This window comes from Nicotiana attenuata, chromosome 11 (assembly GCF_001879085.1).
Source record: "Nicotiana attenuata strain UT chromosome 11, NIATTr2, whole genome shotgun sequence".
In the NCBI taxonomy this organism is placed as follows: Eukaryota; Viridiplantae; Streptophyta; class Magnoliopsida; order Solanales; family Solanaceae; genus Nicotiana; species Nicotiana attenuata.
In genome coordinates, this window is record NC_031999.1 from 36,440,040 (window position 1) to 36,459,514 (window position 19,475).

At 37.3% G+C, this 19,475-nt stretch overlaps 1 protein-coding gene across 3 annotated transcripts; it reads right to left on the reverse strand.

The window, feature by feature from the left end:
* On the reverse strand, positions 15,447–19,132 carry LOC109234353. 3 transcript variants are annotated; one of them, XR_002069189.1, is made up of 4 exons: positions 18,440–19,132; positions 16,093–16,225; positions 15,823–15,926; positions 15,447–15,713 (listed from the first exon to the last, which is right to left on the reverse strand). XR_002069189.1 is itself a non-coding variant. In XM_019400312.1 (3 exons), the coding sequence occupies exons 1-2, from the start codon at positions 18,966–18,968 to the stop codon at positions 16,125–16,127; spliced, it is 630 nt and encodes a 209-aa protein (XP_019255857.1). In that variant the 5' UTR covers positions 18,969–19,130; the 3' UTR covers positions 15,447–15,713; positions 16,093–16,124. The 3 variants fall into 3 exon arrangements, 1 of the variants encoding a protein (XP_019255857.1); XR_002069190.1 differs by having other exon boundaries at positions 15,823–15,930; XM_019400312.1 differs by lacking the exon at positions 15,823–15,926 and having other exon boundaries at positions 18,440–19,130.

Sequence of the window (19,475 nt, forward strand, 5' to 3'; positions counted from 1 at the left end):
GAATGATTGTGTAACGTTTCATTTAATGTCATTTAATGCTCATAATTGCCTCTTTAAGACTGAGACATTATACCTTTTCCTAGAAAAATCAACTATAAAAGGAGGAGATCTCAGCATTTGTAAGGACACGAAATATCATTGAGATTACATTGAAATACAAACTTATTTACTGCTTTATTATTCTTAAAAATTCATTATTCTTTTCGTCTCCTGATTATCAGTAACCCGATTTTTTCTCTTAATTTCTAGTTTTAACCGAAATTCTATTTTTTGGTTAAACACACATGTACCTATGCACGACATGACATTCATACGCATATGCATGACACTATAAGTATTTAATGATTTACAAAGTTTTTCAGACTTATAGGTTGAGTCATTTACTCTATATTTCGTCCATGTATGTTATGTACTTATTTATGTGCCTTACATACTCGGTACATTATTCGTACTAACGTCCCTTTTGCCTGGGGATGCTGCGTTTCATGCCCGCAGGTCCCGATAGACAGGCCGAGAGCCCTCCAAGTAGGCTATCAGCTCAGCGGAAGATGTTGGTGCGCTCCATTTGCTCCGGAGTTGCTTGTTCGGTTAGTATGATTTAGACGTGTACTATTTGGTATGGCGGGATTCTGTCCTGACCTTTATGAAAAATATGTATTCTTAGAGGCTTGTAGACAGATGTCATGTACTTAAAAGATTGTATGGCCTTGTCGGCCTATGTTCAGTGTACGAGTGGCTATTTTGCTTTTCTGGGCCCGCATGTCTTGTGTATTAGTTGGTATCACATGTCGTGTTCTGCATATCTCACGGCAGCCTTCCGACTCAGTTATTTATGATAGTGTGATATAAAAAGAAACGTTATGTTGGTACTCGGTTGAGTAAGGTACCGGACGCCCGTCGTGGCCCATCGGTTTGGGTCGTGACACCTAGCTCAAATTATCGCCATTTAACGAAAACTAGAAATCTAAAGGCTAAAGATTTCCAAAGTTTGACCGCGGACTTATTGATATCGAACTCGAATTGAGATTCAAAAAATTGGAATAGCTCCGTTATATCATTTATAACTTGTATTCCAGATTCGAAGTCATTCCGGATTCATTTAATACATTTCGGCACGAGTTTTGTAAAGTAAAAAGTTTGAAACTCATAAGTCCGAATCGAGGTGTGAATTACAAATTTGACGTTGTTTGACGTGATCTGAAACCCCGAGCAAGTCCGTATTATGTTTTGGGACTTGTTGGAATATTTAGACGAGGTCCCGAGGGGCCCGGGTGAGTTTTGGACGAGTTTCAGATCATTTTTGTTCCAGAACACATGGCTAGAATTCTGGTGCTTCTCAGTTCTGGTTTCTTTCTATGAGATCGCGTGGGTATGTCCGCGATCGTGAAAGGTTGCTGGCCATAGAGAGCAATTTGTTCTATGCGATCACGAGGTGATGTCTGCGATCGCATAGTTGCAGCAGCTAAAGCATCACGAACGCGTAGGCTAAACCGCGTTCGTGAAGAAGGAATATGAGCAGAAGCTGAAGTACTAAATTTGTGCTTCGCGATCGCGTAAGCACATCCGCGATCGCGTAAGGGCATCCACGATCACGTAAGGATGAGAAAATTTTCTCTCCGATCACGTAGAGTTAAAACCTGGGCAGCCTAAATGTGTGCTTCCTAATCGCGTGGAATTATTTGCGATCGCGAAGAGTAAAAGTGAACTGGCAGAAATCGTGCTACGCGATCGCGAAGGAATTTTCGCGATCGAAATGAACAAATACCTGGACAATAGAACTTAAGTTCTGGAAATGGGATTTCGTCCCATTTTTCATTATCCGTGATTTAAGTCTAGGATTTGGGCAATTTAAAGAGGTTTTTCACAATTTCGAACTGGGTAAGTATTTCTTATCCTATATCGATTATATTTCATGATTTCATACTCATTTACATCATGAATCCATGAATTTATGGAAGAAAAACCATATTTATAAAAAATCTTCCAAAAACGAAAATCTAAGATTTGAAAGGCAATTCGATGTCAGAATTTGATAATTTTTGTATGGTTGGACTCGTCTCGGAATGGATGTTCGGATTTCGTGAGTTTTTTTTGAGATTCGAGACGTGGGTTCCACTATTGATTTGTTAGATGAATTTAGGATTTTAATTCGGAAAATTAGTAAATTCATATGAAATTAATTCCTACGATACGTGTTGAGTATATTGAATTGTTTGTGACTAGATTTGAAGCTTTAGGACACCAATTCGCGAGACAAAGGTTTATTGGAATCTTGAATTTGGTTGCGAAGCGACGTAAGTGTTGTGGTTAACGTTGACTTGAGGGAATAGAACCCTTGAATTATTTGTTACATGAATTTTATGTGTAACGATGTATTATAGGCAAGGTGATGAGTACGTCGTCAAATTGATTGTTTACATATTAATATGAAAATTATAAATTATTTTAAATCATGAATTAATTATTATAATAATTATTTCTCTTCATATTCCTTGCCTGATATTAAGTCTTGAATTCATGTTATAACTGCTACATGCTTATTTGACGTACGTATCGTAATTGCTACCTGACATTTAGCATATTATATATAAATTGCATATTTCCTCCATAATACCTCAATTAATTGCTACTAGTTATTACTTGTTTTCCTAAATAAATCATAAGTATTATATGCTTTGTTCCCTTGTAATTTCATATTAATTGTTGTATTTATTGAAGTGATTTCATTTATAAGAATTGATAAATTAAAATATTTGAGGAGCGGGTTGCACGCCTGCAATGGAATTAAATGAAAATGAATATATTGTGGGATCGGGTTGCACGCCGCAACATAATTAAATGAAAGTTTTGTTGGACTTTTAAGCTATTAATGCTTAAAATAGGGTGAATGGGAAATGGAGGAAAAAATGAAGTATTTGAGTAATATTTGAGTTTCCCTCCTTGATTGTCCCATATGGGAAGAGGAAAAGGTTTTTGATGGGTATATAAGCAATTGCTATTCTTCTAGCTCATAAAGAGTTGAGAAGAAGGCAAGCCTCGTGCCGTTGTCGCTCGCTCGCTCGCTTGGCTCGACTTCGGCTTCGGATTCGAATTTGGATTTGAATTTGGATTTGGTCAAATGATCGATTGATTAATTTTTGGACCAAATTTATTTGTTAGTAGTAAATATTAATAGAAATGTATTAAATATTTGGTTTAATAACAAAATATTAATATTAAAATAAATATTAATATTAAATCCAATTCAGTTATCCAATTTTCAGTTTTCTGTTTTTGTAACAGAAAATTAATTGCCCTTCAATTTTCCCTCTTTATTGTTGAGTAAATACCCATTTATGTTATGGTATTTATTCTTTGGTCGTTTTGCAAAAATAGTCATTCTGAAGAGTTGCACCTTTTTAGATTTCAGCCACACTTTGGCTATAAATACAAGTCCATTCTCTCAGATTTTTCATACGAATTTTCTGAGTTCTTCTTCTTTCTTCTGCATATTTTAACTTCAAAGAAAGCAACAGTAAGTGTGATTTGCTACCGAACTTTGTGTCCGCAGAAACACTGGGGTTTGAAGGTACCACTATACCACTGTGTAATTCATTCTATCCTCGGAGGAAATAATCCATAACCTTGGGTACTAGGAGGGGATTAAATTCCTTAAGGAAATACTGTAAATTCAGTGGGCTCGAATTGGTTTTTTTTTATTTCGTTTACATTTATTTTTATGTTATTTTATTTTCTCCAGAATTATTTTACAAATTCAGATTACTAACAAGCTTAAGGAATTTAAAATATTTTCTGTATTTGTGTTATACTCACTATTTCTAGAGAGTAAAACCTTTGTGGTTTTGTACTCTATTGGAGATTAGAATCTACGTGATAAAAATGACGAATGACAATGGAAACCAAGTTGTTCCGATGGTAACTACCAATGCCTCAACGAGCCGAACAACACCGGCAACATTGGCACCGGCGGAAAAACCCAGAAAATTTTCCGGGATTGATTTCAAGCACTGGCAGCAAAAGATGTTCTTCTACTTGACTACTCTAATCTCCAGAAGTTCATCAAGGAAGATGTTCCTGTACTGTCCGATGAAACTCCAGAGACTGAACGCTTTCTCGTGATTGAGGCGTGGAAGCATTCAGATTTTTTGTGCAAGAATTATATTCTAAGCGGGCTGGAAGATGCTTTTTATAACGTCTACAGTGGCGTGGAAACGTCAAAAGAACTGTGGATTGCGCTTGAAAAAAAAAATACAAAACTGAAGATGTCGGGTTGAAAAAGTTCGTTGCTGCAAAGTTTTTGGACTACAAAATGGTAGATAGCAAGTCTCTTATTACCCAAGTCCAGGAATTGTAAGTGATTATTCACGATCTCCTTGCTGAAGGTATAAATAGAATTAATAATACTGTTGGTAGTATTAATTTTATTATTTTTACTAACAGAATTTTCATTGAAGGTATTGTCATCAATGAAGCATTCCAAGTAGCAGCGATGATTGAGAAGTTGCCTCCGTTGTGGAAGGACTTCAAAAATTATTTGAAACACAAACGCAAGGAGATATCCCTTGAAGATCTCATTGTTCGGTTGAGAATCGAATAGGACAATAAAGCTGCTGACAAGAGAGGCCGTGAAAACTCAACAATAATGGGAGCAAATATTATTGAAGAGAACAAAAAGAGGAAGAAGGCTTCTGGACCGAAATACAACCCAAGCAAGAAGCGGTTCAGTGGAAATTGCTACAACTGTGAAAAAGCCGGATACAAATCTACGGGGTGTCGTGCTCCGAAGAAAGACAAGAAGAAGGGTCAAGCAAACATGGTTGAAAAGCATGATGATGTTGATGACTTGTGTGCCATGCTTTCCGAATGCAACTTGGTGGGCAATCCTAAAGAGTGGTGGATTGATTTTGGAGCCACTCGCCATGTTTGTGCTGTTAGAGAAGCTTTTGCTACTTATGCTCCTGTTGGACCCGATGAGACGCTTTCTATGGGAAATGCTGCAAAGGCCAAGATTGAAGGATGTGGAAAGATATTTCTCAAAATGATTTCCGGCAAAGTGGTGGCTTTGAACAACGTCCTTCATGTTCCTGAGATTAGGAAGAATTTAGTCTCTGCTGGACTTCTTGTTAAGAATAATTTTATATGTGTATTTGTATCCGATAAGATTGTAATAAGTAAGAACGAGATGTTTGTAGGAAAAGATTACCTCACCGAGGGCCTTTTCAAGCTGAATGTAATGGTTGTTGAAAATAATAATAAAATTTCAGCTCCGTCTTACTTACTTGAGTCAAATGAATTATGACATATACGTTTGGGTCATGTCAATTATAAAACCTTGCGTAAAATGATTAATTTGGAAGTATTGCCTAAGTTTGAATGCGACAAATCAAAATGTCAAGTATGTGTGGAATCTAAGTATATTAAACATCCTTATAAGTCAGTTGAAAGAAATTCAAATCCTTTAGACTTAATTCGCACAGATATTTGTGACATGAAGTCAATACCATCTCGCGGTGGAAAGAAGTATTTCATAACTTTTATTGACGATAGTACTAGATATTGCTATGTTTACTTACTTAATAGTAAAGATGAAGCAATAGACACATTCAAGCAATACAAAAATGAAGTTGAAATACAACTTAACAATAAAATCAAAATGATAAAAAGTGATAGGGTGGTGAATATGAATCTCCTTTTGAACAAATATGTTTAGAATATGAAATTATTCATCAAACAACGGCCCCTTACACGCCCCAATCCAATGGGATTGCAGAAAGAAAGAATCGTTCACTAAAGGAGATGATAAACGCATTATTGATAAGTTCTGGTTTGCCATAGAACTTGTGGGGGGGAGCCGTTCTTACGGCTAGCCCAATACTAAATCGAGTACCCCATAGCAAAACACAATCCATTCCATATGAAAAATGGAAAGGAAGGAAGCCCAACTTGAATTATTTTAAAGTGTGGGGGTGTTTGGCCAAAATAAAAGTTCCTAAACCCAAAAGGGTAAAAATAGGACCGAAAACCATTGATTGTATTTTCATAGGATATGCGACTAATAGTAAAGCATATCAATTTCTGTTCATAAATCAGAAAATTCTGACATTCATAATAATACGGTTATAAAATCAGATAATGTTGAGTTCTTTGAAAATATATATCCGTATAAAAAGGAATGTGAGTCGATTGGTGAAGGATCTAAACGACCTCGGGAAGAAACAAAAGAAAGTACACTTAACCAGGATGATCCAAGATGTAGTAAACGTCAAAGAACGTCTACTTCATTTGGACCAAATGTTGTGACTTTCTTATTGGAAAATGAGCCTCAAACATTTAAAGAAGCTATGTCTTCTTCGGAATCATTATTTTGGATAGAGGCAGTCAATAGCGAAATAGAATCCATATTGAACAACCATACATGGGAATTGGTTGATCTTCCTCCTGGAAATAAATCGTTGGGTTCTAAATGGATCTTTAAGAGGAAAATGAAAGATGATGCCACTATTGACAAATTTAAGGCAAGACTTGTGGTCAAAGGGTATAGGCAACGAGAAGGTCTTTACTTTTCGATACATACTCTTCAGTTGCAAGAATGACGTCCATACGAATGTTAGTAGCGTTAGCTGCAGTTTGTGGTCTTGAAATTCATCAAATGGATGTTAAGACAGCCTTCTTAACTGGAGAGTTGGAGGAAGAAATCTACATGGAACAACCTGAAGGGTTTGTGGTTCCAGGTAAAGAAAAGAAGGTATGTAGACTTGTTAAGTCCCTTTACGGACTAAAACAAGCACCCAAACAATGGCATGTGAAATTGACCAAACAATGTTGTCAAATGGTTTTAAAATAATTGAATGTGATAAATGTGTGTACATTAAAAATGTTTCAAATCATATAATCATTGTTTGCTTATATGTGGATGATATGATGATAATGAGTAATGACATTGCCAACATAAATGCGACTAAGCGCATGCTATCTGGCAAGTTTGATATGAAAGACTCTGGAGTTGCTGATTTAATTATGGGAATTAAGATCCATAAGACTTCTCAAGGTCCTGCATTGTCACAATCTCATTATATTAAGACAGTACTTGAAAAATTCAAGCATTTGGGCTTTAAAGTTGCAAAGACTCAAATTGACGTAGCATTAGCAAAGAACAAAGGCCAAAGCATATCACAATTGGATTATGCTCGTGTGTTGGGTTGCTTAATGTACATCATAAATTGTACACGAGCAGATATAGCTTGTGCTATAAGTAAATTGAGTCGATATACGAGCAATCCAGGTCAATCTCATTGGATGGCCATGAAACGAGTTTTGGGGTATTTAGTACATACCCAAGACTTTGCTTTGCACTACACTAAATATCCTGCGGTCATTGAGGGATATTGTGATGCAAATTGGATCACCGGATCAACTGATTCCAATTCCACAAGTGGATATGTATTCACTATCGGTGGAGGAGCGATATCGTCCAAACAAAATTGTATTGCCCGCTCTACAATGGAGGCTGAGTTTATAGCCTTAGATAAAGCCGGTGAAGAAGCTGAATGGCGCCGAAATTTCTTGGAAGATATTCCATTTTGGCCCAAACCATTGGCACCAATATGCATACATTGCGATAGTCAAGCGGCAATTGGAAGTGCTGGGAGCGTTATGTATAACGGTAAATCTCGCCATATACGATGAAGACATAAAACCGTTAGACAATTACTCTCTAGAGGAATTATCATGATTGACTATATAAAGTCAATTCATAATGTGTCAATCCACTTACAAAAGGCCTAACTAGAGAGGCAGTTGAGAAATCATCAAGGGGAATGGGGCTCCGGCCAAGAACAAGTCATAGTGGCGGTACTGGAGGTCCCAAGATCTAGGTTCAAGGAGATCAAACAAAGTCATTAATGACGGTTCAACATTGTCAACTAAACTTTTGGTCCATTCTCGTGATGAGACAATGTTCAGTACCAAGGATAAAACATTAAGGCTTTTTAATAATTTCTTAATTTGATACGGGGTATATCAAATAGTGTATCTACGGGATGACACGTTTAGGAATCACCTATGTAAGTGTGAAGTGCTAGCCACTTCAGGGAGAATTTTGCAAGGCCAGTTCTCTATGCACTAATGAAATCAGGCGGTGTTCATGGCTGAAACAAACACAACAATGAGAACCAAAGACGGTTAAGGGTTGGTTGTGTGACTTGTGGTTGTCTAGGTATACACCAAAGTTTGACGGTTCAAAGATATCATATCTACCGATTGATCGAGTATATCCGACATAAGTTCACTACGGAAAGTTCAAAGGGAAACCTACTTATCCAGATGAAATTCATCCTTGCTTGCGAATCACACAGTTTTTCATACATACTTCCGTGATATAGCCATTCCCCATTCATGTGGGGAATTGTTAGATTTTAAGCTATTAATGCTTAAAATAGGGTGAATGGAAAATGGAGGGAAAAATGAAATATTTGAGTTTTCCTCCTTGATTGTCCCATATGGGAGCCGAAGAGCTTGATGGGCCGGAAGCTCCAGATGAAGACATCATGCTATTTTGGACCCCGCTCTCGATCTCCAAATACAGAATCCCAAGTAGAATGAGACTTGCACCCCCCTCCCATCCAATCGCCCCACTACAAGCCAGACAGATTTCGTTTCTAAGAGATGGCCCGAATAAATGGGCTCAACAGCAATCATTGACTCATTAAGTGAAGTTAAAAAGAAGCTGAACCAAGACTCAATGGTTCGCCTATCGGGTAAGAGGAAAAGGTTTTTGATGGGTATATAAGCAATTGCTCTTCTTCTAGCTCATAAAGAGTTGAGAAGAAGGCAAGCCTCGCGCCGTTGTCGTCGTCGCTCGCTCGGCTCGGCTCGGCTCGGCTCGGCTTCGGATTCGGATTCGGATTTGGATTTAGATTGGATTTGGTCAAATGATCGATTGATTAATTTTTGGACCAAATTTATTTGTTAATAGTAAATATTAATAGAAATGTATTAAATATTTGGTTTAATAATAAAATATTAATATTAAAATAAATATTAATATTAAATCCAATTCAGTTATCAAATTTTCAGTTTTCTGTTTTTGTAACAGAAAATTAATTACCCTTCACTTTTCCCTCTTTATTGTTGAGTAAATAGCCATTTATGTTATGGCATTTATTCTTTGATCATTTTGCAAAAACAGTCATTCTGAAGAGTTGCACCTCTTTAGATTTCAGCCTAACTTTGGCTATGAATACAAGTCCATTCTCTCAGTTTTTCCATACGAATTTTCTGAGTTCTTCTTCTTTCTTCTGCATATTTTAACTTCAATGAAAGCAACAGTAAGTGTGATTTGCTACCGAATTTTGTGTTCGCTGAAACACTAGGGTTTGAAGGTACCACTACACCACTGTGTAATTCGTTCTATCCTGGGAGGAAATAATCCATAACCTTGGGTACTAGGAGGGGATTAAATTCCTTAAGGAAATATTGTGAATTCAGTGGGCTCGAATTGGTTTTTTTTATTTCGTTTACATTTATGTTTATGTTATTTTATTTTCTCCAGAATTGTTTTACAAATATAGATTACTAACAAGTTTATTATTGTGGGATCGGGTTGCACTCCATAACGAAATTGAATATAAATATATTGTGGGATCGGGTTGCACGCCGCAACGGAATTTATTGAAGTAATAATTGATTTTGAATGCCGAGTTGGTTTTGATTGTTGAGCTGAGTTAGCTGTTTTATTTCTATTCCTTCCTTCCTATTGTTGTTATTATTGTTATTGCGTACAGGTTAATGTAAGTGACATGTCTTAGCCTCGTCACTACTTCATTGAGGTTAGGCTTGACACTTACTGAGTACATGGGGTTGGTTGTACTCATACTACACTCTGCACTTTTTATGCAAATACCGAATTGGTCCTAGTGGCGTACAGTAGACTTGCTTGGATTCAGCTATTCATAGGAGACTTGAGGTATAGCTGTAAGCGTTTGTAGCTCTGAAGTCCCCTTCTACTTTATCATAGCTGTGTATTTCTTTCAGACATCTTTATTTTCATTCAGACCTTTATTTGTATTATTCTAGTAGCCTGTGCACTTGTGACACCAGTTCTGGGATGGTATTTAGGCATTGCTATTATTTGGTTTAATCACTTTATTTCAAATTTTATTCCAGTTGTTAGATTCTTTATTATTAATCAAATTGAAATTGTTAAAAATTGCTAATATTATTCTAACATTGGCTTGCCTAGCAAGTGAAATGTTAGGCGCCATCGCGATTTCAAAAGTGAAAATTTCGAATCGTGACATACTAGACTAGAGAATATTAGAATTATTAACTTAAAGTGGCATCTTCATTCTACTGGACGCTACAAAATCAATATAGATGGAGCTTTTAAAATCAACTCTAGCACTGGTGGAATAGGAGGTGTTGTTCAAAATAATAGAGGTGAATGGGTTCTAGGATTTTGTAATTATGTTTATGCTACAACTCATACTTATGCTGAACTTTTGGCTTTGAGACAGGGTGATGTTAGGCTAGAAACCCGTATTTTAGCCGTGGTATTACATTCCAATGATTGCGTTTTTACGTGTGTTTGAGCTCAAATGATAGTGAATTACACTTAGTACGTGTTTTATGCCTTGCAGGAAGCGATCTGGAGCTCAAAAGTTAATTTGGAGCTAAATTGATCAATTTGGAGCTTTGAAGTCTGAGTAAAAGCCCAATACATTAAGCCGGGATCGTGTTCGGGGGTCGTGTACCAAGTCTGGATGTTAAAAGAGGACGAAATAAGTTTACTCTGAGAAAATTGCACTGCTGCGCCACAAGGCGCGGCGCATCAGTGTAAAATGGTGCCTGACTTGAAAATATGTAGCTGCAGCTAAAATGCACTACCGCGCCGCATGGTGCGGCGTAGGATGCGGCGGGGCTGTTCAATTTTTACAGAGCGAAGTCCTAGTTCGCGCAGGAAAGGGTGTTTTCGTCTGGGCCCGACCCTACTTGATATAAATACATATAAAAACGCTATTTTGAGAGGTTGGACAGATTTGAGACATAGATTCGACCTAAGGAGGCAAGAACACGCTAGGAGCAAGGCGGGGAATTCTTCTACGAGTTTTTCCTTCCTCTTCCTATTTTTCATTGTTGGTTATGATTTTTAGTATTGTAGTTTTACATACTATTATGAATAGCTAATTCGTTTTCTAGGGTTTTGATGGAACATTTTGGGGATGAATTGGTTGTTATATTAATATAGTTTTGAGTTAGTTGTTAATCTCTATTTGTTCAACTACGTTTTGATTTTGGTTAATTGAAAGGATCCTCAATTAGCCGTTCCTATTTATTATGTATCTGCTTGAGAGAGAGTGCATATTTAGGTAGTTGTTTGAACAACATCACTCCCGGAGTATAGGCGAGAGTCATAACCGAGGTTTAGAGGTTGGATTAGAGATAACGATACCTCGGGTGCGATCTAAGTGAACTGTAATGTGAATCTAGCTAGCGTAGCTTGAGAGAGTGCGTCTAGTAAATTATCATAATTGCTCGAGAGAGATTTATGATAGCTGGAGAGTTCATGATTGATAGAGGCAACTAAGTCAAAGCTATAAGAAACATACAACTAATGAAATCAACAATTGGGGAAATCATAATTCTAGACCTCCTTAATTTAGTCTCCAAACCTTTGTCTCGTTAGTTGATAATTTTACCGTTTTATAGTATTTGTTGGTTAATTAGTTAGATATAAAAATCTTAATATTATAATTTAGAAATTGTTCAAACTTGTCTTCTTTGGGATATTGAACAATTACAGCGAAACCTTAGTTCTCTGTAGGATTCGACTCCGGACTTTTAGACCGGATTATATTTGCAGCGACCGCTTATCCTTTTTAGGATTAGAGTTGGACGTGATCACAGGGACTACAAGTTGCTCTTGACCAAGGACTACTACCATTAGAGATTGGGACGGACTCTATCGAAATCATGACTTCTTTATAAGATCTTTTTTTCTTTCCCTTTCTTATTGCATAATCTTTCAATTTAGAATTGTTTTGGACTATTTTACAATTGTTATTTTCTAATCATTAGCGTAAGCAGGGGAGGCTCAACAGATCCCGTGACCTAAGGCGAAATCATTTTGAGTGGTCCTTAAATTTATTTTATAAAATATTTATACTAACAACAAATTTTGTATTTTAAATAACAAATTAATCATTTAAGACAAAAAAGCGAATTTAAAAAAATAATACTTAAAAAATAGGAAGAAGAACACAAAAATAAAGTGGTGGACTATTGGATGTTGAGCTCCAGAACTCAAAGTGAAAATTTTAATTTGGCTATCATCACAAACAATAAAAAGAAATAAACGTACATAACGTAATAGCTTAAGTTTTGAGCATTGAGGCTGTCAAAATATTTACTCCTTCTTATCAATTTAAACAATAGTAGTAGTTCATTCTATTAAGTACTAGCACGTATTAGTGAATATCTAATATAAATTGTAAATAACCTAATATAATATGTCGAATTACACTAAAAAAAAACTGGTGCATGAATGCTTTTGGGTGCAGTTTCAGAGAACGTTGAAGAAATTCATTATGTTGTCGATATATGTAACTTAATTTCTATATAAAAAGGATAAAATTAAAATTGTAGAGTGAAGCAAATATACTAATTAATGAGAGAAGAAAATTAGCATAATATATAAATTTATTGTATAAAATAACCTCAATCAAGTAACAAAAAAAATATTGTAACACTTTTCTTTATACTAATTATTTATATAAATTATATAGTGTATAATAATAATAATAATAACAACAACAAAAACTACCCAATAAAATCTCACAGAGTGGGGTCTGGGGAGGGTAATGTGTACGCAGACCTTACCCCTACCCCGATAGGGCAGAGAGGCTGTTACCGATAGACCCTCGGCTCAGAAAGACGAAAATAAAAATAAGAAAAGACAATTCATTAGTAATTGCAGTAGAAATCGTAATAGTAACATAAGCATAACAACCAAAAGATAAATGACATGCAATAACAGTAACCAAAATCCAAGACCCGGGGCTAAGATAAACAGCAAGGATAGTGTGGACTCAACATAAACTGCAAGCCATCTAAGATCAACCCTAATCCTACCCCGCCTCACATCGGGTATGAAGTAGGAAAGCTCTATTACCCCCTAACCTACAACCCTAATGTTTGACCTCCACACCTTCCTATCAAGGGCCATGACCTCGGAAATCTGCAGTCGTACCATGTCCTGCCTAATCACCTCTCCCCAATACTTCTTAGGCCCCCCTCTACCTCTTCTCGTACCCACCACGGCCAACCGCTCACACCTCCTCAACGGATCATCAAGGCTTCTCCTCCGCACATGTCCGAACCATCTGAGCCTCGTTTCCCGCATCTTATCATCCACTGGTGCCACGTCCACCTTTTTCCGAATATCTTCATTCCTAATCTTGTCTATCCTAGTGTCCCCGCACATCCACCTCAGCATCCTCATCTCTGCTACCTTCATCCTCTTGATATGGGAGTTCTTAACCGGCCAACACTCTGCCCCATACAACATGGCCGGTCTAACCACAGCTCTATAAAACTTACCTTTGAGTATCGGTAGCACTTTCTTGTCACACAAGACTCCAAACGCAAGCCTCCATTTCATCCAGCCCGCCCCTATACGGTGAGTGACGTCCTCGTCGATCTCTCCGTTCCCCTGTATCATCGACCCAAGATACTTGAAGCTATCTCTCTTGGGGATGACCTGTGATCCAAGCATCACATCCCTACCTACTTCCCTCGAAGCGCTAAACTTGCACTCCAGGTACTCCGTCTTAGACCTGCTCAATTTGAAACCCTTAGACTCGAGGGTCTGTCTCCAAACCTCCAACCTCTCGTTAACACCTACCCTCGTCTCGTTAATTAGGACTATATCATCAACAAATAACATACACCATGGCACATCCCTTTGAATATGGTGTGTCAGTGCATCCATCACCAAGGCAAATAAGAACGGGCTAAGCGCGGAGCCTTGGTGTAATCCCATAACAACCGGGAAATGCTCCAAGTCGCCTCCCACAGTCCTAACCTTAGTCTTAGCTCCATCATACATATCCTTGATCGCTCTTATGTAGGCTACCGGCACGCTTTTTGTCTCAAGACATCTCCAGAGCACCTCCCTAGGGACCTTGTCATATGCTTTCTCCAAGTCAAACACCATGTGCAGATCCTTCTTCTTATCCATGTACTGTTCCACCAACCTCCTAATAAGGTGGATAGCTTCCGTAGTGGAGCGACCCGACCGGATATAGATATCGTCTTCCTCACCCTCGCCTCCACCACCTCTCCCAGACTTTCATGGTATGACTAAGTAACTTGATACCCCTATAATTGTTACAACACTGGATATCACCTTTGTTCTTGAACAACGGTACCACTGTACTCGACCTCCACTCCTCCAGCATCCTCTTCGTCCTAAAAATAACATTGAACAACCCAGTCAGCCACTCCAATCCTGCTCTACCCACACACTTTCAAAAGTCAGTCGGAATTTCGTCTGGCCCGATCGCTCTACCCCAACTCACCTTATGCAAAGCCCCCACACCCTCCTCCATCTTAATGCGCCTGCAATAATAATAATAACAATAATAATAAATTTAGGACCTTTAAATTTTGGGGGCGTAAGGCAACTGCCTCCCTGCCCAAAGCCTTTGAGCTGCCCCGAGCGCAAGTATTAACCACGAAGAAAAATACATTATAAGTTTATCTATCACTTTTATATTCACATTAGTTTATACAGGATTTTAATTTGTTATTGAAATTTTCGTTATTCTCTTTTACAATATTATTTATATGAAAGATACTAATTATTTTTATGATGTATAATTATTTAATAACTAAAAATTATGTATTTTTAATACATCATAATAAATTATACTTATTATATACATTAATTTTAATATTTAAATATTTATATAATTAGACTTATACAACCAAACATAATACATGTAATTAACTATAATTACATCATGACAAACAACCATGCTATTGTAATTACTATGCCAGGTAATCAATACCCTAATAATTACACAGTCCAATAATTACACAAGGCTTTCCAAACAGACCCAAAGAGTATTAGCATATACTGTCACCTGACAGTATGATAAGTAAAATGTACCACGAAACATCATCTACCACTAAAAAATTACTCTAAATAAAGAATTATTTATTTCTATTGAAAAACAAGAAGTCATTTATCGCTTTCTTTACTAAATCTATCTTTGATGATCTAATTAGTGAAGTGTTAATGTTTAGAGACGGAAAACGAAAGTGGTTTAGGCAAATACTCTTATCTAATAGTATTAAATACATTTCTTAGGGGGCGTAATTTTGACCATAGTAGATGACAAGCCCACCAATGGAACAGCTGAGACGATGATATCGCTGACGACGGGTTAAAAGTCATGGCAACACACAATAGACCAAAAGCAAAGAGCATTAAACTTAACTGGCTGATTATTTTTCCAGATCATACAGTTCAAACACCATAAATACAAGATTTTTATAGGTAGGCTGAGCATTGAGTCACTACATCGAACAAGAGGGCGGATGGAAGAGCTTCGACCCCAAACTCTGGTACGTGTAACTTTTGCATGCCATTTCTTAGGTAAGCAGCTTCTTATGTTTTCCAGGTTTTCAAAGAATTTACAAGGTTACTAAGCCTGCAAAAATCAACAATGTAGACAATCAAAGAAATGCACATTTTCCAGTATTAATCACATATCTTGTTTAAGTTGTAACATAAAAAAGCTTTTCCGGCAGTACACTAACCAGTTCAAGTTTCCCAACCCCAAAACTCTTTTGATAGATTTCCATTATCCATTTCACCCCCTCATCCAGAAGACTAGGACGACCAAGAAATGCCTGACCTAGTTCTGGCTTAAAAACGGAACTTCATGAGACGTAAAAGAAGTCGTAGAGATAAAAGTAGGACTGAGAGTAAATGACCAAAACTAGAATTGGAAATAGATCCCTCCAGATGGAACAGGAAGGTCGAATCCAAAGCAGATCACAAAATGCAAAGGTTAATAAACAACTTACTATGACAGCTCACTCTATGGATGACAGGTCATTTAGCCTTCGTCCTCTGATTTAGAGTCATAATCTGCGTTGTCCTCAAGCTTTACCTCCACTTCGACCACCTGCACTGGGACTGGGAATGTGGGTGCACTTCCTGCAAGTAGGGAAGAAATGCTAATATTATTGTCAAAGCTGCTATTACAAATATACCATAGCGCTGGGAAATGGTTCACTGTTGTATTTCTAGGTGGAGCAGCAACTGTTACTAAGCATCAAGAGAAGTCACTCATGTAAGATTGTGTTAGAACTCCACTACTTCTCCCCTTCACTAGAGATCAACCTACTTAAAACATTTTTTTTATAAGGTTCAACCTACTTAAAACATCTAACTTGAAATAGGCTTGCTAGAAGAAAATAGTTCCTCCAATGTGCTAACTAATGCAATGTACCAACCAAACTGAAGAAGACTTACTCCTTGTTTACTACTTCTAAACTTCTTTTTTCTGAGTACTACTTAAGTTCAATGTCGTTAGTATTAAACTAGCCAATTAAGTTAAACATCATTTCTAGATAGTACACCTAATGAGCAAAGTGCCAAAGAAACAAAACTGAAATACAACAACATACACACAGTGTAGTCCCCCAAAGAAACAAAACTGAAATTTTTCCATCAAAACAAGCTGAACCACCAGCTGAGAATTCAAGTCTGTAAAAAAATAATCTTAAGAGGATCAGAGTCCAATGCCTGTAGGAGTTGGAGGCATGAAGTTTAAACACTCAAAGGCAACAGAAGCTAAAGCCAACTTCAACCCTAACCGCATAACAAAGTGGTTCATTAAACCTAAAAACTGGAAGACACCCAGAATAATTCCGATGGAATCTTGTAACAATCATGCAACTTTGGTTCATAAATACACTATTGCGGACTTAAACTCCTATATTCCTCGGCAAATACAGGTGCTTTTAGACCTTCTACTTCAAAATTTTGGTTTTGACTTCTCCGCCTTGGGGTATTTATGCTTTCCATACAGCTATGGAGAAAGCTTATCCTTGTAGTATCAAATATTTCAACTGGGTTTGGGATGTTGCATTAAGATTCTCCTTATTACTGGGATATCTCATTTGACGCTAGACCATGTGCAAACCTGTGGTTGTTTTGGATCTGCATGACATTAATCTGATGTGAAATAAAAGACTAAGAGCCCGTTTGGACATAGAATTTTTTTCCCTTTTTTCCAAAAAAAAATTCACTTTTTTCGAAATAAGCGTTTGTTCATACAATTTCCAATTTTCACTTGAAGATGCATTTTAGAAATTTTTGAACATTTAAAAAACTCCAAAAAACTGTTTTTCAAAATTTTCACTCACAAAACTTCAAAAACAACCCAAACTGAAATTTATGTCCAAACACAACTCTAAATTTCAAATACCATTTTCGAAAAAAAATTTCACCGTTTTTTGGAATTTTACAATTCTTATGTCCAAACGCCTACTAAGACACTAGTTCTATGATTCTACGGTATCCTTTGTAGGAATTATACCTAGACTATTTTTAGCTTGGCACTCAACTTTCCGCAAGTCTCCTTCCTTTGTCTAAGCTCGGGACCACCTACACTTACATAGTCAGCAAGATATGGCTTAAGCAATCAATTCCAGAAAAAATAGGTCTTCCTATCATTTATACTGGCGATAATACCTCAAAATCGCTAATTTATTTTCAGTCTCTACACTACCACTGCGAGCTAAAAACAAGAAGACTTTTTTTTAATGACTGAGAAATCCGTTTGGGGCCAACCCATAGGACCAACTGCACCCTTCGAAACTTGGGAAGATGGGTCTGCCTATCTACCATTCCCACGTAAATTACGAGGATTAGTTCGCATTGCGAGGGCTCGAACCTGCGACCTAAGTTACAAGTCCCTCCGTTTGCCACTTGAACTAAGCCCTATGGTCTAAAAAAACTAGACAACTATTTTTACTTCTCAATTGTTCTCCCAAAAAGAAACAACAACAACTAAGCCTCGGTCTCAAACAAGTTTGGGGTCGGCTATGTGAATCCTCACTGACCACATTCCTATATTTAAACTCATGTCATGCCAGTATTATGCAAATACTGAATAATTAAAACCTAATCGAATTAAACATAAAAACATTACTCCTCATTTGTCCCACCAAAAAGAAACAACTACGCCTCAATGCCTCAGTCCCAAAAAATTTAGGGTCCACTATATGAATCCTCACGGACCCTTACTCCATTTAAACTCGTGTCATGCCAATATTATGCAAATACGATATAACTAAAAAAATTAGAATTAAAAACAAAAACATTTAAACACATAAAGCTTCCTCCTTTTTAACATATGTATACCTCCAGTGAAAAAGGAAGAAGAGGGCCAACCACGAACTCTTGACACGCACGCCGTTTCATCCTCCGACAACAACAACGAAGACGAACCAAAATGACTCCTCACAGAAGCAAGCTTCCCGACAACCTCAACAATCCTATGAGGATCAAAATCACCTCCTCCTCCTCCTCTATGACCATGTATACCTCCTCCTACTTTCACAAACGGTTGATTAGGAAGAGGTGGGACCCAGTAAGAGTATCCAGGCAAAAAAGGGAGCCAATCAGGTGCGGAACGTCTCACGATAACCGAATGGATCACCTCTTCTAACTTCCTTATTCCGCCTTCCGATCCGATAGAGGAGGAATCGAGATCGATCTCGATTAACTGAGGGTGAGGTGGTTCTCCTTCGCCGGAACCATCGCCGTCGCCGGATCGGTTGGAGTTTGAACGGTGACGGAGAGTGAGGACAAGAGGTGGGGCGAATTTGGGTCGGGTTAAAGTTCGGGTTAGGGTTTGGATTTGGGAATTATTAGAGAGAAGACGAGCCATTTGGGAAAGGGAATTTTTGGTAGGAATTGGAGAAAGGATTTGGTACGGATGAAAAGAGATAGGAGTGAATTAATAGGTAACTGGTTCACTTGTTAGCCAGGTGGAAATAGGGCGAGAAACAGTTGAGGTGGCAGCCGTGGGCGGTGGGTCTCATCGGTGACTGGTGAGCTGGTAGTGTCGTTTTTGGTTATTATTCTTTTTTCTTCAAGAATTTTGGATAATGTGAGTTCCTCCTTTTTTATTTTTTATTCTTGCAAAAAAAAAAAAATTACCCGGTTTAATTTAAGCTATTTATACTATCTTGAGAGTTGAGCATCTATTTTTAGAATTTTCTTTTACTTGAAACTATCTTTAGAATTTATTTTTAAAATTTTCTAATATATCAGAGATCAGCACGGAAAAAAAGACGGTAAAAATTAAACTCACACTTTCAATCCCATAAAAAATATCATTATGATTTGGTTTTTCTTTTTATAGTATTTTCCTTGTAATTCTATTATTTTGTGC

What these genes read in the sequence shown, in the direction of transcription:
- LOC109234353 (XM_019400312.1), bottom strand. Translation starts at nt 18,968, where the DNA reads ATGGCTCGTCTTCTCTCTAATAATTCCCAAATCCAAACCCTAACCCGA. An exon ending in TTCTTCCTTTTTCACTGGAG is followed by an intron (nt 16,226 to 18,439) that starts GTATACATATGT and finishes CCCTACTTGCAG; the next exon opens with GAAGTGCACCCACATTCCCA.